The 22,359-nt window shown below is 52.9% G+C and overlaps 1 protein-coding gene across 11 annotated transcripts in view; it reads right to left on the bottom strand.

Moving 5' to 3' along the window:
• CELF6 (CUGBP Elav-like family member 6) overlaps nt 1-22,359 on the bottom strand; it is a 221,179-nt gene that overhangs the window by 73,444 nt on the left and 125,376 nt on the right. For 10 of the 11 annotated variants that reach the window (XR_006284351.1, XR_005227167.2, XR_005227166.2 and 7 more), the window contains exons 4-5: nt 3,617-3,745; nt 2,054-2,133 (exon numbers count right to left, since the gene is read on the bottom strand). Coding sequence is in view for 8 of the 11 variants with exons in the window: in XM_037911413.2 (XP_037767341.2) it covers nt 2,054-2,133; nt 3,617-3,745 (209 nt within the window). In the remaining 3 variants the exon portion in view is untranslated. The remainder of the gene's footprint in view (nt 1-2,053; nt 2,134-3,616; nt 3,746-22,359) is intronic. The other variant, XM_037911414.2, reaches the window with a different exon arrangement.

Genomic DNA, 22,359 nt, shown 5'->3' with positions numbered 1-22,359 from the left:
CTGATCTTGTATATCTCAAGAGCATCAGATAGTATCTCTCAGCCACCCTGCAGGTGACAGTGCTAATTCGTGTCCAGGATGATTCCACTGACTTCTGTGCAGTCCTGCCAGGGAAGAATTTGGCCCAGCTTTTCCATAGCAGTGTCTGATCAATGCAATATTTAATTGCAGTCGTATTTTATACTCATTGCTTTCCCCTGGACTCTGTTTCCTTCCTCTCCCATTCAGAATGTTGACCTTCACTGTTAATTAAATGGCAACTTTCTCTAGCCTGTGATTGAATTAACCCCTAACACCTGCCTAGAGAGCTCAGCGCTAATCAAAATAAAGGACGGGCCTGGTGTTATTTTTACAAGAAACTGTTTGATCCCTGAGATTTTGATCGAATTAAATGGAGGATCAGATTAGCTGGTGATTGGATTAAGGAGACAGCACTATGCATAGGTGGGGGAGGGGAAGAGAGCATGGCCAGTAGGCGTATCCATTTCTATACCCCTCTGAGTGTCTACTGAGGGGGCAATTTTAGCGCAGTGCCAAGGGCACTGAGATGAAGAGGTGTGGATGTGAGTGAGAGATGAGAGCTTCCTCTTCTGAGAGCGGTGGTGAAAGAGAAGAGGGAATGTGATGTGCCCAATGCCAGCTGCGACAGTGGCACGGAACGGGCAAAGTCCCAGCTCAGCAGCAAACCCTTTTTCTGAATTCAGTGACATGATGGAACTACGGCTCTAACTGCCTTTCCCCTCTCAAGGCTTGGTTTCAAATCCTGCCTCAGGCCAAAGGTGAGGGCTGCTGGGCTCGGTCTGGTTCCTAGCAGCTTTGTTCCCACGTCACAAAGTCACTGCCCTGCTCACAGTGTCTGTTTAGAGAGGTCCAGGGCTGGAAGGAGAGGCTGGAGCGCTCAAGCACAGGACTGAGGGACACTTGCAGAGCTGGGCGGGGTGCCAGGATGAGAACAGCAGGGGGTGCTGCAGATTAAGACATAGATCTGCTGGCAAAGCTGTATACCTGTGTAGGGATGTGGGGATACAGGAGTAGATGAGCAGGGGGCTGGAGCTCAGGACTGAGGGGCATTCACAGAGTGGTGTGGGGGAACCCCCCATAGCACCTGCCTATGTTGAGTCTGTGCTTCCAGGAGCAATCCTGCATTGGCAAAAAGGGTTTGGACAAGCTGGTGCCGCGCAGGCCTTTTCCATCTCTACCAGTGGCATCAACTCAGATGTGTCCTGGGGAGGGGTAAAGTCCCATCCCCTGCACAGCCAGAACCCCGTTCTGGTCCCTGCTCCTCCCCCATAAATCTCCCCTTCTCTTACCCACCCAGTGCTGCCAGGAATCAAGTTCTCGGTGGACCCCCCATGCTTTGCTGGACAGGAACAAACTCCCAGTGCGCCAGGTCGCAAGGATGTTTGGCCCAGCCAGCCCTCACTGCCACTCTGTATGGAGGGGCAGCTGGGTCAAATTTCAGTGGCAGTGCAAGCATGCAGGTGGAGCGATGCTCCGGACCACTCCAGCACTGGCGGTACTGATTGGATATGGGACCACTGCTTAAAAGTGGTCAGGCCAGGGGCCCTCCCAGCTCCTATAGAACTTGGAGCAAGTGCAAAAATTGGGGGGTTGTCCCCACCACACCCCCTGATTTGGCACCACTGATCGCTAATCTCCATGATTCCTGGAGTCTGTTAGGTACACTCAGAGACGAGGACATTTGGGGATTCGAGCTCATTGACCCAATGGACTTTCCTTACAACACCCAGTGTGCGTGTGTAAAACCACCCGCTCTGAGGAGGAGCCTCAGGAGCTGATCAGTTGGGATGGAATTTCAGCCTCAGTGAACTGGTTTAAGCTAGAGATGGACAGTAAGTCACTGGGCCATGTTCTCCCAGTTCAAGCCCAGTCAATCCAGTGTGGATGCCTGGGGGTAACAGAGTGTGTGGATATTCTGTGACAATATCTTTCTCTTCTGGTGGTACCAGGTGCAGCTCCCAGTTACTTAGCCCATGCAATGGAAGAGAAAGATGAGCCTATTTCTCTCTCTTGCCCCAGCCCTAGCACTTACCGGCATGGTCTGGCTGCCGTGCAGGCTGTTGATGGCTGCCTGGGCCTCCCCGTGGCTCCCATATTTTACAAAGGCACATCCTAGGGGGAGAAAAGAACAAGTGTTAAGTTTGGGAGCTACAGCAAGAGGAACGTTGCAGAGGAGAATGTGTGCTCGTGGCTATAACACATGCTGGCAGGAGGCTCTGCCTGCCCTGCATAGTCGCATCTGTCCAGGACATTCAGGAGAGGCAGCATTGCCTAGTGGGTAGAACAGAACCCTGGGAGTCCAGGGTTCTCGCCCCAGCTCTGCACGGATGTGCTGCATCCCCTTGGGCACATCCCTGTGCCAGTTATTCCATCCGCAAAGTGGGGATGGTCAGAGTCACCCAAGTATGTAAAGTGCTTTGAGATCCTCAGGTGGACGGTGCTGTGTACATGCAAAGGAATGTTATTGCTTAACAGTTTTGGTCTAGTGGGAAGGGGTGGAATGGGGGTGGGGGCGAGGGTGGGGCAGGGGCAGGAAGAGGCGGGGCAGGGGCAGGGCCAGGGGTCGAGCACTCACTGGGCAGAGGGGAAGTCGGTGCCTATTGCTGGAGCTGAGGGGGGCTGCGCTGGCTGGCAGGGAAGGAGGCTGGAGCTGAGGGGGGTGCGCTGGCTGGCCAGGAGAATGGAGGCTGGAGCTGAGGGGGCACGCTGGCTGGCCGGGGAGGAGGCTGGAGCTGAGGAGGGCTGCGCTGGCTGGCCGGGGAGGAAGCTGGAGCTGGGGGGGGGGCGCTGGCTGGCTGGGGAGGAGGCTGGAGCTGAGGGGGGCTGCGCTGGCTGGCAGGGGAGGAGGCTGGAGCTGAGGGGGGCGCGCTGGCTGGCCGAAGAGGAGGCTGGAGCTGAGGGGGGGCGCTGGCTAGCCAGGGAGGAGACTGGAGCTGAGGGGGTGCGCTGGCTGGCAGGGAAGGGGGCTGGAGCTGGGGGGGGCTGTGCTGGCTGGCCGGCAGAGGAGGAGGCTGGAGCTGAGGGGGGCGCGCTGGCTGGCAGGGGAGGAGGCTGGAGCTGAGGGCGGTGTGCTGGCTGGCAGGGGAGGAGGCTGGAGCTGAGGGGGTGCGCTGGCTGGCCGGCCGGCGAGGAGGCTGGCGCTGAGGGTGGTGTGCTGGCTGGCAGGGGAGGAGGCTGGAGCTGAGGGGGGCGCGCTGGCTGGCCAGGGAGGAGGCTGGAGCTGAGGGGGGCACGCTGGCTGGCCAGGGAGGAGGCTGGAGCTGAGGGGGGCACGCTGGCTGGCCAGGGAGGAGGCTGGAGCTGAGGGGGCGCCTCCATCTGGGCAGTGATCGGCAAGGAGCCCCCATGAGGGTGCCTGGAGTATCTCAGACACATTCGTGTTCCAACCCATAAGAACCGTGTCACTTCTGGTGCAAAGGCTTGCACCTTGTGCCTGGCTGATGGCGACGCTCTGTCCCTACACACAAACACTAATGGAAAGGAGCCAGCACAAAGGGGGTCACGAGCCTGGGCAAAGGCAAGTCACGCGGCTGTTTCAGTGGGAGGTGGGTTGCGGTTTTGTCCAGCTCTCAGGTGGGGCCTGATGGTCTCCCACCTTTGCTGGCTCCATCGGGCCCTCTGAGGATGGTGCACTCTTCGATCTGGCCAAAGGGTTCAAACAGCCGCCTTACATCGTCTTCGCTCTGCTGCTTCCCCAGCATCCCCACAAAGAGCTTCCTGTCTTCTGAAACCAAACCAAACATTGTTAGCCAGCGGAACAGGCATGCACACTGACGCGGCGAGCAGGGAGGCAGGGTGGCACTCAGGCATTACAAACACACACACTGGAAGAATATGCTGCACCAAACCAACTGGCCATGGCCTGGGGTGGCTACAGACAGATTCCTCATAAACTCTTTCCAGTCTTGCTTTGATCTGACTGAGCCATGTGGCTAGCTGCCTGCTCGCTGGTCCTTCGGACACTGTGTCGCATCCATTACGCCACACGTGTGAAGCAGGTGAGCCAACCCTGAGCCTTCAAAGCTCTGCTTCAGGCCCAACAAACTCATGAGACTGGCTTAAAAATCATGAGATTTCAGTTGACCATCAGTTGGGGGGGTCTTTTTAGTTGCTGCTGGTTTCTTTGGGGTGTACTGAGTTTGTTTGTTTCCCAGCGTCTCTCTGCAGCCAGGAGGGCTAGAAACTTGCTTTTTTAAAAATGAAAGCCGAGATTCTCAGATGATCCCCTGACTCCAGGATCTGCGGTTTCAAGAAAAGCACCAAATATCACAAGACTCACAACTAAATCCCAAGAGTTGGCAACACTGTGGACACTTTTACTGTTTGTCTCCCTGGCTGCCAGTACTGTAGTCCAGTGGTTTTCAAACTGTGGTCCGTGGACTCCGCAGACTAGATCTAAGATTTCCTAAGGGGTCTGTACCTCCATTCAAAATTTTTAGGGATTTGCAAGTGAAAAAAGGTTGAAAACCACTGTCGTGGGCAGTCTAGGGAAGTTGGGGGTCAAAATTTTGGAGCAGGCCAGAAGGAAAATGGGTGGCAAAAGGAAGATTAACCTATTCCTTGCATTCATAAGTTTTGTGCTGTTCTAAAAGACCACTTGGCCAGTCTGGTTATTTCAGACAATTTCCCATTATAAATACAGGTAATGGCAAAGAGCTGGCATCTTTGGGTTTGGCTCAGTCCCTGAAACACTGTCTCTAGCAGTGGCCAGTGAGTGATGTTTGCATCTTGCTAATTGTCCACTGCTTGCCCTGGGGCTGGGGGTGAGAGCTGCACAGGGACTGGAATGTCTGTTGCATGAGAAACACCATGATTTTAAAACTTGGTTTTGTTCTGAATCAGAACGAACTGTTGAATTTCAAAATTTCCCGCCAATGAAATTGTAAAAATCATTTTGGATCCATTAAAGTTTTTCATGCAGATAAAATGAAACATTTTGTTTCTATTTCAACTTTTAACAGTTAAAAATTATAAAATAAAATAAATTTCAACATGAAATTATTTTATTTTATATTAGAAAAAACAAAATAGTCATTTTAAAAAAAGGGAAAACATTCAATGTCAAAACATCCCATTCTGACATTATCGAAAAGCTTTGTTTTGATTTTTTTTCTAAATTAATTTTCATCAAAATTGACAAATTCTCCATGAAAGTTTCAATTTTGATGAAATGGCATTTTCTGATGGGCAAATGCTCAGTTGCACTATTTTCCACCAGTGCTACTGGGGTGAATTCTTCCTAATGCCGCAGTGAATCCCTTATGTCCTGAGGCAGGAGATATCATTAGCATGATCAAGCCATGCATAATTGCAAATAATCCCTTACAAAAAAAGTGGGATTCAAATAAAAAAGCCAACCCTTTCCCAGTGCTGATTTCATTGTGAATGGAAATATTTCGGGCATCTTAATTGCAATCAAACCAGTGGGTCCAGATAGTGCTAGAGACTAACAGCAATGGTTGGTACAGAGGCTCAGAAACATGCACTTCGTCTGGCTGAGCTTCCAAACTAGGGTGAGATCTGCCTATCGATAGCCCAGACCACTGAGAAGGTCTTGTTCCATAATATGCTCTCTCAGATGGAAGCCAAGTCAAAGCTGGCTCCCAGCTGCATCAGACTTCTCTCTTCAGTGCCCGTTTATCGTAGGTGCCGACTCCATGGGTGCTCCGGGGCTGGAGCACCCACGGGGAAAAATTGGTGGGTGCTCTGCACCCACCGGCAGCTCCCTGACCTGCCCCCCGGCCCCAGCTCACCTCTGCCTCTGCTCCGCTCCGCCTCCTCCCCTGAGCGCGACGCCGCGTCCTGCTTCTCCCCTGTCCCTCCCAGCGTTTGCGCCGCAAAACAGCTGTTTTGCGCAGCAAGCTCTGGGAGGCGGGAGGAGGAGGAAAGTGGCGCGCAGGCGGAAGAGGTGGGGTCGGGGTGCAGATTTGGGAAGGGGTCCGATGGGGGAGGGAGAGGGGGTGGAGTCGGGGCGGGGATGGGGCTGGGGGGGGTGTGAGCACCCACCGGCACCAACAAAAGTTGGCGCCTGTGCCGTTTATGACACATAACATGTGCAGTGTCCAGGGAGGGCATTATAAAGAGTGCAGTGTGTTAGGGAAAAAAAGGAGAGCAGGAACAGGTCTGTGGGATATGGTGTCTCTCACAACCTCGTCTCTGGTTCAAATACAGCCCATGGCATTACTGGTCAGTGGCCCCTAGGGCTGGTTGAAACCTTTCACAGGAAAGTTTGCCATCAAAAAATGCTGATTGGACAGAACCAAATGGTTTTGTGGGTACGTGTCCATCTTATCAACCTTTTCAATGAAAAATGATTGGAGCCCCTTGTTTCAACTTTACCATTTAAATTTATATATATATATATATATATTGTAACATAACATAAAAAGCCAAAACGCAGGAGTGGAGGAAGCTCCCTAAAAGTGTGTGTGGTGTCACTAGTGCCTAAAGCTTGGCCCCGCCCCATGTGCTGCCCCTTCCCCCAATGCCCCACCCCCCACTCGCTCCTCTCCACCCCCTGCACCCCCGTCGCTTGCCCTTATGGCTGGTAAAAAGTGATGGGATCATGGTCCCCTGGCCCACTCTGTTCTGGCGCCCCTGCCGAAAAGATGAAGTCAAAATGTCAAAAAGGTGGTTTTGAGGTTCCCGAAGCAGAATTTTTCAGAAATTTTGTTTCCCAGGAAATTTTAAAATTTCAACTTTTCATTCCAACTCAGGACAAAGGGAAATTTGGAAATGTCGCAATTTCCTGCAGCCTGGAGAATCTGCATTTCAACCCACCCTAGAGGCCTTCACAGAAATGGGTTGCAGTGTCTTTCCTGCAAGGGAGGTACCCCACGGGGTCAACGCTAAACCAGTTGTCCCTAGTTAGCATCTATTGGCCATCGCAGTGGAGAAGCCAACCTATGTATGACCCGTGGAAGTGAATCCCTCACCCCTGCCCTTCCTCTGTAGGGGAACCAGGAATGTTGGCCAGGATGGCGTGCATGGTGTTGCAAGGACTGCATCAGCTTTGCTGAAGCTCCAAGGCCAACGATGAGCCATCCCTGAATTCAATTCCACTTTAAAGCCGAGGAGACCCTGGAGGGTTTTGTGGGGGGAGACCTGGGGTTTGTGCTTTGGGTCACAGTGAACATCAGGTTGTTGGTCGGATCCTAGTGATCACAAAAGGGCCCCAGCAGGGAGCAGTCTGAAGTGCTCCCGAATGGTGCAGCCTGGCTGGGTCCCCTGACTGGAGCAGCAGAGCTGGCTGTAGGCTTGGATTCAGGGGCACCAGCAGAGCTGGGTGGGTGGGAATTCAGGGCTGGAATAGCAGGTTTGGCTGCACATCAGGACTGAGTGGCATCAGCAGAGCTGCATGGGGGCCCAAGGCTGGAACAGCCTGGGAAGTAGCAGGACAGAGGTGCATTGACAGGGCTGCATGTGGGAGCCCAGGATCAGGACAGCAGGGAGCTGTGGGTCAGGAAGAGGAGAGCTCAGAACACTGGGGAACCTGGCCGGGGGCCTGTCTTTGTCTGGTACTTTATCCCTTCCCAATTCACATGATGACCACACTCGTTCCCGCAAACCAAAGGCAGAGCATGCGGGCCAAAGCAGAATGTGTCTGGGGGGCAGCGGAGGGTGAGCCGGTGAAATGAAGAGAGACGGAGCGACTATTAACAACAATTGCGTTTTTATGATTGACTATCAGAATAACCCACAGTCTCTGGCCGTGCCCAAGGGACATAAATAACTGAAACACGATGGAAGTGATGGTAAATAATGAGAATTTCATGATTATTACCAGCATCTGTCTTCTGCAGCCTGTATGCCTGTGCCGAGGCTAATGGCATTTGACAAAGAAAATAAGGTGTCCTGTCACAGCATGGCCGGAGAAAATAAATAAATAATGGCAGGGGACGATTAATGCTTTGTCAGTTACGGCACCAGGAAAATTAGTTAAGGGAACAGGGCTCATATATTGTCTAGTTAAACATAAACCATCTCGATAAAAGACGGGCTTCTATTGAGCTGTAGGATTCAGCTTGGTGTAAATTTTGCTGACAGCTCCATGCCTCAGCTTCACTCTCTAGGTTTTACTCCTCCATCTGTCCTCGGATCCCTGGGATTGCTGTCTGGGCCTTGTTTGGGCTCATCTACACAAGAGAGTTACTCTGAATTAAGATAGGGTGTGAATTTAAAGAAGAATTACTTACTTTGGAATAACTCCAGGTGTGCTTTCCGGTTCAACCCACTTCCAAAGTGGATTAAGCTAATTTGGAAAAAGGAATACATATTCTGGAATGAGAGCGGCCATGTATTCTTCTTTAAATTCACACCCTACCTTAATCCAGACAAGACCCTAGTTATTGGCTAGGTGCTAGCCTAGGACTTGGGAGAACTGGATTCAATGCTCAGCTTTGCCATGTACTTCCTGTGGGACCTTGGCTAAGTCCATTAGCCTCTCTGTACCTGTTCCCAAACTGTACAGTGGGGATAGTAGCACTGTCCTACCGCACAGGGATGGTGTGAGGGTAAATATATTAACAACTAGGAGGTGCTCGGATGCCATGGTGATGGGGCCCAGATAAATGCCACAGAGAGATAGATCAGGGCTATTAGCCAGATTCCTGCAAATCACCATTCAGAAGAGCACTGGGAAGTCGCCTTTGAACAGTGATTTTATAATCGACACAGAGACCCACAGGGTTGCAGCTGCAGCATTGCCTTTGGGAATGCACAGCTCAGGAGCTAGGCCTGGGCATTGCGTCCTTCCAAGGGCTGGGCTGGAAGTGAAGGGGTTGCTTCGGGGGCGCAGGCCAGTCCCAGGCACACCCCTGAGATGACTCCCGTTGGGGCTATGAGCAGGGAAGCGTGGCCTGCCCCAGGACGCTCGTCATGGGTGGTGTGGTGCCCAGAGACAGTGGAAGAGGACTTCAGGAGCTGATCTCATTTGCATAGGCGCACCCACCCTGCCTAAGGGCTCAGCATGATGGGATTGCTTGCCCAAATGATCACTTTTGGCTGACACCTCCAGTGTCCTTGTTATTGGGGCAGGAGTAAGGCAGCAGAACTGTGCTTGGCATGCCCTGATTGAGGGCCTCACCCACAACAGAAGAGCACTTGCTAGGCAGGGCTCGTGGGTCCCCAAACCCAGTGAGTTGAGAGGGGGTGGGGACAGGTACCTGGTGGTGTGGGGGCCTGCTTAAGGGTTCTAGGCATCATTTCATCCTTTCTCTCTATACTGTGTAGCAACAGAACTAATTTAGACTCAAATAAGAGTCTTGTTACATACTGCAGGTCTGTGTTAAGTGGAGTGACCTGAAAACATCACAGTGGTTCTGTGATTGGCTGGCAGGGTGGCTGGTGGAGAGGACTGGAGCAGTGCCCTGCAGAGAGGCGAGGTGACTGGGCAGCTTATGGAGAGGAGTGGCAAGTGAGTACCTGGGAAGTGGTGCGAGTAAGGTGCCTTCTTACCCCTGCATCTAGGGTGGGAGGTGAACTCTGCAGATGCACCTCTGAACTCTGGGTCTGCCCTGACCAAGGACAACAACCGTGAGTGGGGTGCAGAGAAGGGATGGGCATGTTAAAGGAACTTTTGGTTGCTGGACTTAAGAACCTGAGGCAAAAGGACACTGCCCAATGTTCTCTGGGGTGGAGCTTTTCGTCATGGTTATGGTTATGAATCCCGCTTGTGGCGTTTTCCCAAATTAATGCTGGTTACTTCCCACCTTTTATTAAAAGTTTCTTTCCTACACTCAGACTCTGTGCTTGTGAGAGGCACCCAGCGAGTGGTATGTAATTGTTCCAGGTTACTGGGTCGGGGCTCGAGCCAGTTCTGTGGTGTATTGTTGAAAAGGAACCCTTAGATAGTGACTCGGCCTTGGTTGCTGCTAATTCCAACAGGCAGAAGGGTTACAATATTTTGAAAAAATCAGAATAAAAAGTCATTTCAAAACAAAGAATCAGAACATTTTGTCCGGGAAATATCGATACTGGATTTTTTGGCATAGTCACAACTACCCCATCACCCTGGTTTTCTTCCCTAACACAACGTCAGTGAAACTGACCTGATTTCACAAGGAGTTTCAGTTTCCACAGAGCTGCAGATTCTGCCGGAACAGGTGCCCTGGAAGTGTCTCTGACCAGCCCTACTGCCCACCCTACAGTCCTACTGCCCATCCAGATTACACCCCCCAAACAAGAGAAAAGGAAATCCACATGTTCTCCTCAATCTCCGACACATGTGGGCCCATCCAAGATGTGTATGACCATCTAGCGCCAAAGGCACAGAGCTCTCTATGCCTGTATAACCCTGCCTCCTTCGGCACCTGTCTGCCAGCACCCCGAGATGTGTGGACATGCCCATAGAGTGCCCTCCCATAGACATATGGATACATCTGTGTAACCTTCCCTGTCCTGGACATGTGTGAGACAACCCTATAACACCCCCCACAGAAACACAGACCACATAGCTCCATCTGCGACGTGTGGCTGTAGCTCAGTGAAGGGTGGGTATAATGCCCTTCCCAAGAAACGACTACTCCTGGACACCGACCCCCTCAGAGAAGTGTAAGCCCAGCAATCGTCTGTCCCTCTGAGACGGATGAGCGCATCCACTCAGCCACAGTAGGGTGCGCCCTTACGAACGACCCAGCCCACAGATCCAGGACAGGCTGCTATCAGCCTGCCCCAAGAGGAGTAGGACGCTGATCCAGGCACATGCATGTTACATGTTGTGATTAGGGCTGGTCAAAAGTTTTCCATCAAAACCGGTTTTCAACAAAAAATTGGGCTTTTCCATGGGAGAAGCGCCTGCCTCCCACGGGGAGGCGTGGTTTGTCTGTGGAAAACGCCAAATATTTCCATTGGAAATGCTGCTGCGGTGCCCCATGGGCATTGCTGTTCAGCTGCCTCGTGCTCCTGGGCTGGACTACACCTCCGCTGAGGCACCATGTTGTCCCCTCAGCCCAACCTTCCTCCCTGCTTTCCCTGCAGGACCTCCTCGCTCCAGGTCCCTCGTCCCCTTTGGCAGAGACACACTCCTTCCCCTTGGTTTTCTGGCTGGAGCTACCCGCTGGCACTGCCCAGCATGATCCTGACTATTGTAGGGTTTTCACACCTCGTCCTCGGGTGATCCAGCAGAAAAGCCCTGCATTCCTAGACAGAGTCCTGGCGTCTGCCACCAAGGAACCACACATCTAATTATGCGTGGCAGGTAGAGGGAGTCCATTCTCATGCTTAACGGCAGCAGCTGGCCTGCCCATGGGTCAGGAAGGAATTTGCCCTCCATGGGCGGAGCACACAATTGGCTAGTGGGGTTTTTTAATGTTGATGTCTTCTGAAGCAGCTGGTATTGGAGACAAGCTGAACTGATGTGCCTGGCAGGACTGGATGCTGGATGTGATGGCCAAAAACTCTGCTCCACTATGGCCAGAGGTGGGACACCAGCCTAGAGGGGCCAGCGGCTTATTTCCTGGTACTCCAGTGCAATGGCAGAGAAGAGACAGGACTCAACTAATGAATACAATACTGAGGCTGCTGTGCTGAACAGACAGACCATGCGGTTCTCCTGAGCTCCCAGATTGACTCACAGCCTCTACCACCTAGTCTACTTAAACCCTGGTCTGGACTCAGCAGTCACATCCGGGACTGCATGGCAGCCTCTGGGATTGTGCAGCCCAAGGATCAGATCTGGCACGTGGTGTGGTCAGGCTGAGTTCTTTGCCAGCTGGTTGTCATCACAGTATATTCAGGAGAGGTCAAGGTCCCTTTCCTTAAAGACACTCAGAAGGAGGTCTGGAGACAGCAAGGGGAAGGAGTCGGTGGAAGATGCTGGATATTCAGGGCTGGGGGATTGGGGAGAAGCAATCGCCTGCCTCCGTGGGATTTCTCCTCCACTGAGCAATGCATTGCGGCCAGGCGCAGGCGGCTTGCTCGCACTCTCCTTCCTATTGATTTTTAATCCCTCACCAATTACATCCTGTAAGTGGGTAATTTATTTCCAGGGTCCCCTTGGGATGCGCTGGAGGTGTCGCTGGCACCAGCTGAGTCATGGTTAATAACTACATCTCACTTGGAATACAGTTATTTACCCTGCTATAGAGATTTCACACACAGCCATCACGCCAGGGACAGGCGGCCAGGGAGAAAAGACTGGCACTCACACACCCCGGCAGCTTCTACCCCAGGGAGCAGCTTCATCCTGGGACAGGGGCCTTCAAGGAACATAGCTGGTCCGGGGGACTTTGTAGCCTTTCCAGATCCCACCAAGCTCACTGGCTTTCAGCTGGGAGGTGGGTGTTGGGCCAGGAGGCAGAGGCCAGGCTAAAGTTCCACCCTTCACTCCTGCTCACACTGCACCCCCCCCAGCAGCCTCTGAGCTAGGGGAGCATTATCCCTCTGCTGTCTGGATAGCACTGAGCACAATAGGGCTCTGGCCAGGCTGGGCTCTCTGAGCACTACCACAATACCCAGGAGATGGGGAAACTGAGGCACAGAATGCTAAAGGTCCATACAATGGGCTCATAATGGAGACAGGGATAGCACTGTGGCTTCCTGATTCCCAGTGTCTGGTTCAAACAGCCAAACCACACTTCCTGCCACAGCCAGGAATAAACTGGCCCCTCATCCCCAGGAGTCCTGACTCCCAGGGCCGCATTCTCTGCTCCCTGACCCCAGCCTTACACTGGGGTAACCCCACTGACTTCAGCATAACGACTCCTGCTTCACTCCTGTGTAAGTGGAAGATCAGATCCACATTCTTCCTTTGGCAGCTAGACCATACTCCACACCTGCAGAGTGAGGGACATACTTTCCCAAGCCCCTGCTCTAACCACTAGACAACACTGCCTGGACCATGGCGTGCCCATTGCTTGCGGCTGACAATATTCTCATTGCCTGGCACTGCTGTGGAGTCTTCCTGATGGTATTTGGTCAGGAGACAGAACGCCCCAAGAGCCGGGATCTAGACAGCACTGCTAGCCTTCCCAAAGGGGGCATAGTGGGGCCATGGGTCTGCTTTCCTGCCCACCAGCCAGCTGAGCTAGAGCCTTGGGTACTATGAATAGAGTGTTGAAGGGGGCTGTGTGCCTGCAGACTCCCTCCAGGAGCGCTCACTGGGGCAGAGAACCCCACCCCTTCCAGGGCCCAGGCCCTCAAAGATGCTGGCTAGTAGAGAAAGGATGGCCTGCTTTGCTGTTTGAATACTGAGAAGAGGGTGTTCTAGCCATTGGGGGAGGCACTATAAACATGCAGAGCTGCAGAGCAGAACCCAGAGCATGGGGCCAGGGCAGGAGAACCAGATGGCTCTGGTCAGCGAGAGGCAGCACGGGCTGGTGGCTGGAGCACTGGCGTAGCTGTTCTGCCTCTGCCACTGACCCACTTAGTGATCTCGGACAAGTCATTTCCTCTCTTTCCTTCCCACCCTGTCTATCTTGGGAGCAATTTGGGCCAGGGACAGTCTCATACTAGGTGGCTCTACAGAATCCAGCACGACGGGACTGATTTCGAGTGGGCACGCCAGGCGCTACTATAGTAAGTTTCAGGGTGATGTGTTGATGCTGTCCAAAGCAGGACCTGTCTCCTACCACCCATCTGTACAGAGCCTTGCCCAATGGGGGCCTGCTCTTGGTTGGGGCTGCTAGGATGCTTCTTGTAATACAAATAAGAGCAACAAGGAAGCGCAACTGACCAGGCTCTGGGGCCGGGCGTGGTTCAGCAAACTTTACTGGGAAAGTCTGTCAGGATTGTTTGGGGTGATGATTCCCCTGCAGTGCACAGGATTTCAGGAAATGGGGGTTTGTCATGAAAGAGCTGACTGCTCCAATTTCCATACCTTTCGAGGCAGCTGACAAACACCAATTTCGTAAATCCAAATTTTAAAATGGAACCTTTCGAGGATTGGAGGCTTCGCTCAAAAACTCTCACTAGCAGGTAACACTTCCAAGGCTGATCTTGAAATGGATCGTTTTCCCCACACCACCAAGAAACGCAAAAGTTTAAATGCGGCACATTCCAAATGTCGTTGCACATGTTGTGCAAGGTGCAACAAGCAAAAACAGGACCTCAGCAGTGACAAGTATTCTCACTGGTTACTCACTTCTTTCCCTTTAATAACCAAATGCAAGGGGAGATATTTTAACTACAATGGGCCAGATCCTGAGCCCCAGACTGGCTGCGGTGGGATTTACACTGGGCACACTGAACTCTGTGCAGGGAAACGCCAGTTTAGAAAAATAAATTAAGCAAACATATAACTCTTGTAACGTGAGCCCCAGCCAAGGCACTACTTGCAGTAGAGCTGCATGTTGTATGAATATGGTATGTAAACATTACTCACGATCTTCAGAGTGGAACGCTTCCCGATCCCAAACCTGACGTGCAACTTCCCCTACTACTCCAGTCCTAGAGTCCCACAAACAGCACTGCCAATATCCCTCAACCCTGAGCCACAGCCCCCAGGCCTGGGTCCCCATACCGCAATGCCAATGCTTCTTAGTCTGGACCAGCAACCCCTGTGATCATTATTATTCCTAGCGCTGGAATAGCCCCTGTGGGCCAGAGACAGGGACAGGACTCATTGTGCTGGTGCCGTACACACAAAGAACAAAAGCCAAGCTCCGTTTGAAGAGCTTACAATGAAAACTGGCCAGCGGACAACTCTGTTTTGCAAGAACGTTTAAGGTTTTGAATTTGAAATTTGTTTTTGTTCCACATTGGACTGAAAATGAAACCTTGCAAATAATGTGCGTCATGAGGGAATCACAATGGAACGGCCACTCCTTCCTCAGAAAAGTCAGGCTGCTGATTCTCCTCTCTCTCTTGCCAGAACTGAGCAGGGAGCTCCGGGCCTCAGAAACCTTCCCAGCCAAAACATCACCAAGACCCAGACGTCTCCATGAAACGTTTCAGTTTCAGAGAAACAACATATTTTAACGAGGCGTCTGTGACCATCTCTCAGCTTTCAGCTGTGTGTCTCTGCACAGTGTAGCCAGTCTCTGTGTGTCTGGAAATGAACAAAGCTTATATAGAAAGAAAAGGAGTACTTGTGGCACACTCACGAAAGCTTATGCTCAAATAAATTGGTTAGTTTCTGAGGTGCCACAAGTACTCCTTTTCTTTTTGCGAATACAGACTAACACGGCTGTTACTCTGAAAGCTTATATAAATATCAAAGAGAGGCAGAGTCTCTTCCCAGGGCCTATTGCTCAATGCATTCCCCACTCTTCCCTTGGGTCTCTTCATTCTGTTTCTCTCACTGATAAATCCCACTCCAGGTTCAGTCTTAGCCTCACCTCGCTTTCGCACCTCTATCCAGCAGTAGCAGACATCACAGCCTTGCAGGTCGACATCCCATTGGAGGAGGAATCAGTGACACAGAGTCTGGGTATATTCATAGTGCAATTTATTTGCACTATATATACACCAGTCCTGGAACAGAGGTGGTCACAAACAGCGCACGGATCTCCTCTCAGCAATTGCAACCCAAACCCCAAAGTCTAGGTTCCAGGCAGCAACTCTTACCTAAGAACTGACCTGGTTAGAGATCAAGGCAAAATGCAAACTCTCCAGCTGCTTGCCACAGCTCCCCACCACAAAATTAGCAACACAGTATTAAAATATTTCTTCCATGACTGAACCATTCTCTCATACTAAGAAAAAGAGCTGGTAAGATTATGTGTAACACTGCCACCTGGTGACTCCTGACATAACAACCCCATTAGGAGCCAGACTGCAACATCAGACGGTATCAGAGGGTCCCTCTTCCCCTTGCTCAGAGCCATTTGAACTGTCCACAAGGCAGGGGTTCTTCTCACCAGGGGAGGGGGCAATGGGGCAGCAAGCCCAGCAGATGGATGGCGAGTGAGAGAGGTGGCTGGATGGAGGACACAAGGCTGTGCTATGGGATCTCTGGAGGGGCCGGACAGGAAGGATTTGGCGCTGGATTTATATTCTAGGAAGGAGCCCCGGATGGGCAAAAAGATTGCACGGATACTGCACATGGGCCACTGCCCAGCACCCGGTCAACCACCTCGTCAATACCCTGATCCGTCTCCGAGGAGGGGATTAAAGACTTGGCTCCTTTCCCTTTTCTCCGCTGCTGTTACAAGCTGTATTGACTGGCCGTGGACAGGCCACATGCTGTGTGTGTGCCTGTCCTGGGGTGTGGGTGTGAGTGCAGGCACGTGGCAGCGCATGGGCTGGCTTTCCCTGGAAGCTGCAGTGGGAGGGGGTGCATGGTCATGGGCTGTGGGCATCGGCTGTAGTGTGAGGTGCAGGCGTGCTTGTACTGCGGCAGGGGTGGCAAAGGGGGTGTGGTTTACTGTTTAAAGAGTGAAAGATACATAATCACAGTATGTCTGTGAGGGGTGTGCATTCTCTGTCCGTCTGTGTCAAAACGTGCACGTTAGTATAATATATTTGTTCATGGTGTAGGGTGTAGAAGGGGAGTATAAAGCGTGTGTGCAGGTATGGTGTATTGCCCAAGATGTGTGTGCGCGTGTGAATACATACAGTGTATTTCTTTATGGGGTGTGTGTGCAGAAGGGGTAGATAAACTGTGTGTGTGTGTGTAAGTATGGTGAACTGCTCAGGATGTGTGTGCGCGTGTGAATACATACAATGTATTTGTTTATGGGGGTTTGTGTGCAGAAGGGGTAGATAAATGGCGTGTGTGTAAATATGGTGTATTGCCAAGGCTATATGTGGGGCGTGTGTGTGTGTGTGTTTCCATGATGTGTGGGTAGCTCTCAGATGTTTCTTGTTAAGGGGGTGCCCCTCTCCCCTGGTGAGACTTTGCATTCATTCTTATCATGTATTACCATCAGCAGCGTTGGATCATGTGGATGGGCTGATCCTGTTTGTTCACTGGGCTACAGAATTCAACCCAGGAGACCTAAAGCTCCTTCTATTTTTGTACCCCCATTTGGGCTCTTCATCCCCCCCTGCATTGCTTGCACCTTTGCAGACTGTGACAAGTGTTGATGCGTGCATGTGGTCTGTGTGTGGTGTGCATTTGCGTATCTGGTATGGCCTACACACGTGTGTAGGGCATCTACAGCTGTTGAGGTGTTTGGTGCCCATATGGTGTGTTGTGTACTGTAATGTGTGAGTGAGTAGACCCATGTGTACGCTTGTGAGTGTGTGTGTGTATCACAGGGTGTGGGTGCAGCACACGTAGTGTTTGTGTACGCTTGTGGGTGTGTGTGGGTAACAGAGGGTAGGTGTGTGGCAAGGAATCTCTGCTGGTGTGTGGGTGCAGTATACGTGGTGTTTGTGTACACCTGTGAGTGTGTGTGGGTAACAGAGGGTAGGCGTGTAGCTAAGAGATCTCTGCCTGTGTGTGGATGCAGTATAAGTGATGTTTGTGTACGCTTGTGAGTGTGTGTGGATATCACAAGATAGGCGTGTGGCTGAGGAATCTCTGCCTGTGTGGGTGCAGTAGATGCTGTGCATGCTGGACGTGTGTGTCTGCCCTGCTACAGGACACAGGCTTGGCTAACGTTTATGAAATCCACATTCCAGCTATTGAATATGCCTGCTGCTCTTCTGGCCGTGTTCTGGGCTGAAGGGGCTGAGCCTGGCCTCCAAGGGAAGCAAAGGCTGCAGGCCTGGGAATGGAAGCAAGGCTGGCCGGTGTGACGGAGAGATGGAGAAAGCAAAGGCTCCAGGCCTGGGAATGGAAGCAAGGCTGGCCAGTGTGACGGAGAGACGGAGAAATCAAAGGCTACAGGCCTGGGAATGGAAGCAAGGCTGGCCGGTGTGACGGAGAGATGGAGAAAGCAAAGGCTACAGGCCCGGGAATAGAAGCAAGGCTGGCCGGTGTGACGGAGAGATGGAGAAAGCAAAGGCTGCAGGCTCAGGAATGGAAGCAAGTCTGGCCGGTGTGACAGAGAGACGGAGAAAGCATAGGCTGCAGGCCTGTGAATGGAAGCAAGGCTGGCCGGTGTGACGGAGAGATGGAGAAAGCAAAGGCTCCAGGCCTGGGAATGGAAGCAAGGCTGGCCGGTGTGACAGAGAGACGGAGAAAGCAAAGGCTGCAGGCCCGGGAATGGAAGCAAGGCTGGCCGGTGTGACGGAGAGACGGAGAAAGCAAAGGCTACAGGCCCGGGAATGGAAGCAAGGCTGGCCGGTGTGACGGAGAGATGGAGAAAGCAAAGGCTGCAGGCTCAGGAATGGAAGCAAGGCTGGCCGGTGTGACAGAGAGACGGAGAAAGCAAAGGCTGCAGGCCTGTGAATGGAAGCAAGGCTGGCCGGTGTGATGGAGAGAAGGAGAAAGCAAAGGCTGCAGGCTCGGGAATGGAAGCAAGGCTGGCCGGTGTGACGGAGAGATGGAGAAAGCAAAGGCTGCAGGCCTGGGAATGGAAGCAAGGCTGGCCGGTGTGACGGAGAGACGGAGAAAGCAAAGGCTGCAGGCCCGGGAATGGAAGCAAGGCTGGCTGGTGTGACGAGAAATCAAAGGCTACAGGCCTGTGAATGGAAGCAAGGCTGGCCGGTGTGATGGAGAGAAGGAGAAAGCAAAGGCTGCAGGCTCGGGAATGGAAGCAAGGCTGGCCGGTGTGACGGAGAGATGGAGAAAGCAAAGGCTGCAGGCCTGGGAATGGAAGCAAGGCTGGCCGGTGTGACGGAGAGACGGAGAAAGCAAAGGCTGCAGGCCCGGGAATGGAAGCAAGGCTGGCTGGTGTGACGAGAAATCAAAGGCTACAGGCCAGGGAATGGAAGCAAGGCTGGCCGGTGTGACGGAGAAATCAAAGGCTACAGGCCTGGGAATGGAAGCAAGGCTGGCCGGTGTGACGGAGAGATGGAGAAAACAAAGGCTACAGGCCCGGGAATGGAAGCAAGGCTGGCCGGTGTGACGGAGAGATGGAGAAAGCAAAGGCTGCAGGCTCAGGAATGGAAGCAAGGCTGGCCGGTGTGACAGAGAGACGGAGAAAGCAAAGGCTGCAGGCCTGTGAATGGAAGCAAGGCTGGCCGGTGTGACGGAGAGACGGAGAAAGCAAAGGCTACAGGCCCGGGAATGGAAGCAAGGCTGGCCGGTGTGACGGAGAGACGGAGAAAGCAAAGGCTACAGGCCCGGGAATGGAAGCAAGGCTGGCCGATGTGACGGAGAGATGGAGAAAGCAAAGGCTGCAGGCTCAGGAATGGAAGCAAGGCTGGCCGGTGTGACAGAGAGATGGAGAAAGCAAAGGCTGCAGGCTCGGGAATGGAAGCAAGGCTGGCCGGTGTGACGGAGAGATGGAAAAAGCAAAGGCTGCAGGCCCGGGACTGGAAGCAAGGCTGGCTGGTGTGACGAGAAATCAAAGGCTACAGGCCTGGGAATGGAAGCAAGGCTGGCCGGTGTGACGGAGAGATGGAGAAAGCAAAGGCTGCAGGCCCGGGAATGGAAGCAAGTCTGGCCGGTGTGACGGAGAGACGGAGAAAGCAAAGGCTGCAGGCCCGGGAATGGAAGCAAGGCTGGCTGGTGTGACGAGAAATCAAAGGCTACAGGCCCGGGAATGGAAGCAAGGCTGGCCGGTGTGACAGAGAGACGGAGAAAGCAAAGGCTGCAGGCCCGGGAATGGAAGCAAGGCTGGCCGGTGTGACGGAGAGACGGAGAAAGCAAAGGCTACAGGCCCGGGAATGGAAGCAAGGCTGGCCGGTGTGACGGAGAGATGGAGAAAGCAAAGGCTGCAGGCTCAGGAATGGAAGCAAGGCTGGCCGGTGTGACAGAGAGACGGAGAAAGCAAAGGCTGCAGGCCTGTGAATGGAAGCAAGGCTGGCCGGTGTGATGGAGAGAAGGAGAAAGGAAAGGCTATAGGCTCGGGAATGGAAGCAAGGCTGGCCGGTGTGACGGCGAGATGGAGAAAGCAAAGGCTGCAGGCCTGGGAATGGAAGCAAGGCTGGCCGGTGTGACGGAGAGACGGAGAAAGCAAAGGCTGCAGGCCCGGGAATGGAAGCAAGGCTGGCTGGTGTGACGAGAAATCAAAGGCTACAGGCCTGGGAATGGAAGCAAGGCTGGCCGGTGTGACGGAGAAATCAAAGGCTACAGGCCTGGGAATGGAAGCAAGGCTGGCCGGTGTGACGGAGAGATGGAGAAAACAAAGGCTACAGGCCCGGGAATGGAAGCAAGGCTGGCCGGTGTGACGGAGAGATGGAGAAAGCAAAGGCTGCAGGCTCAGGAATGGAAGCAAGGCTGGCCGGTGTGACAGAGAGACGGAGAAAGCAAAGGCTGCTGGCCTGTGAATGGAAGCAAGGCTGGCCGGTGTGACGGAGAGACGGAGAAAGCAAAGGCTACAGGCCCGGGAATGGAAGCAAGGCTGGCCGGTGTGACGGAGAGACGGAGAAAGCAAAGGCTACAGGCCCGGGAATGGAAGCAAGGCTGGCCGATGTGACGGAGAGATGGAGAAAGCAAAGGCTGCAGGCCTGGGAATGGAAGCAAGGCTGGCCGGTGTGATGGAGAGACGGAGAAAGCCAGCCAGGTCACGCACTGCACAGAGACAAGGGCTAAATGTTAATCACTGAGGTGGAAAATGCAGCAGTCGCACACAGCTGCCTCCAAACACGCTGTGAAATTAGCGGTGGGCCAAGTCATCTGCTGGCGTAAATCCGCACAGCTCCACTCACGTCAATGGCGCTATGCTGGGCTGAGAGCAGTGGAGTTACCGCAGATTTACACTGGAGTGCTGGGGAGCAGTGTCTGACCTCCTGGGATGGCCAGCTCTCTACACTGACGTCACTTCATTACTTACCCTGGTTAACAGGGCTGTGAGATCGGAATCAGGCCCCGGGCATTGACACCTGCGTAACTCAGGAGTTACGGCTCGGAAGCCAATGGCGGCACAGAGGGAAGATGGATCTCTGGGTCATTACATTGGATGACCCACTGATCGTGAGACCATATGGCCCGAGAAAGTTTAAGGCTCCACTGGGTGTCTGTGCATTCCATTGGGATACCTGGAGGGGAAATACATTGACTGGGCCTAATCCTCAGCTGGTGACAATGGAGCTGTGCCAATTTACGTCTGTGGAGGATCTAGCCCGAATTTTCTATTGGGAAAGGGCAGAGAGAGAGCGACAGGAATGACAGGAGCTGCCCGGAGAGAGAAACCAGCCACCCCGCTGGAGAAGAGCTCAACAAATTGCAGCTTGATGGTTCTGGCGCCCCACGCGGGGGATGGGAGTGGGGCACCCTCATGGAAATGCACCGTCCAGGAACAGCCCATGTACCCATCACACTCGCCACTTGCTAGCTGTCGGGAGGGGAAGAAAAACCAATAACCCAGGCACCTTTAGCACATCTGATCTAAGGTTTGTGATTGAGGTGAGATCTCCATTTGTCTCCATATCTGCCTGCCATAGATCTTGAGATTCCCCTGGGCAGGAGAACAAACAGATCGCATTCAGATAACAGCCATTTCCTATCAGGCATTAGCAGAACCAACCAATCGGGCTCCTCGCCCCGAGACACACGACTCAATCAAAGAGAGACGAGGCCAAGAAGACGAGCAGAGGGTGTGAAATTAGCGCACGACTCTGCAGTTTTGCTTCCCTCAGCTCCCCAGAGCTAATGCCTGGTGAGGGATTGCCTGGGAACCGGGCACCTTTCATGGGGACTGGCAGGAGCAAAAACACAGGTTGCCCACTCTGGTGCCCCCTCTGCCCACCAGCAAACTCAGGCCCTGCACTTTGCCAGGAAGTGGTGTAGCCGAATCAGCAGATGGCACTCTTCCTTCTAAGATTCTCTTCAATTCAGAGCTCTGTGGGGCAGGGAGCGTGTCTTCAGGGCGTGTTTGTACAGCACCTTGCACACTGGGGAGCAGAGCAGCACCATCGCACAATCAATATTCCAAGTAAGGAATAACAAGCCCTAACCCAATGCCCCAGCCTCCACTGGAGGACTAGCAACATTCCAGTGATTTGCCTGTATCCGGGAGGGCGGGTTCAGCCCAAGTTAAAACAGAGCCTGGTTTCTAATCCCTGTCCCCCCACAGCTGGGTCAGCTAGCCCAGCCTTAAGGCCCCTCCAAACCCAGGTTAGAGGTTTTTCTGTGTGGATGGTAGGGGGGTTAGACTAAAACCCAGATAAGACCCTAAGTTAATGATGCAGTGAAGACAGACCCTAAGCAGAGTTCAGAGACCCCTCTTGTTCTTAGGGTCATTTCTAAAGACCCTGATTGCGTTTAGCCCTATTAAACTTTACTGGGCTTCTCCATAAGGGTTGATTTCTACAGCTATGGGGTTGTCAGGGATTTTCCCCTTTCAATTCTCTGCTGGCACAAAACCTCCAGGGGATAAAAACCAAAACAACCCGCCTGGAAATAAACATGGATATTCCCCATCAAACTTTGCTACAAACACCAGTCTCACGCCCTTCTGTGCC

This window comes from Chelonia mydas, chromosome 10 (genome assembly GCF_015237465.2).
Source record: "Chelonia mydas isolate rCheMyd1 chromosome 10, rCheMyd1.pri.v2, whole genome shotgun sequence".
NCBI classification, from domain to species: domain Eukaryota; kingdom Metazoa; phylum Chordata; order Testudines; family Cheloniidae; genus Chelonia; species Chelonia mydas.
The sequence above is the reverse complement of the archived record's forward strand: the minus strand, read 5'-3'. Positions and strand labels throughout refer to the sequence as shown.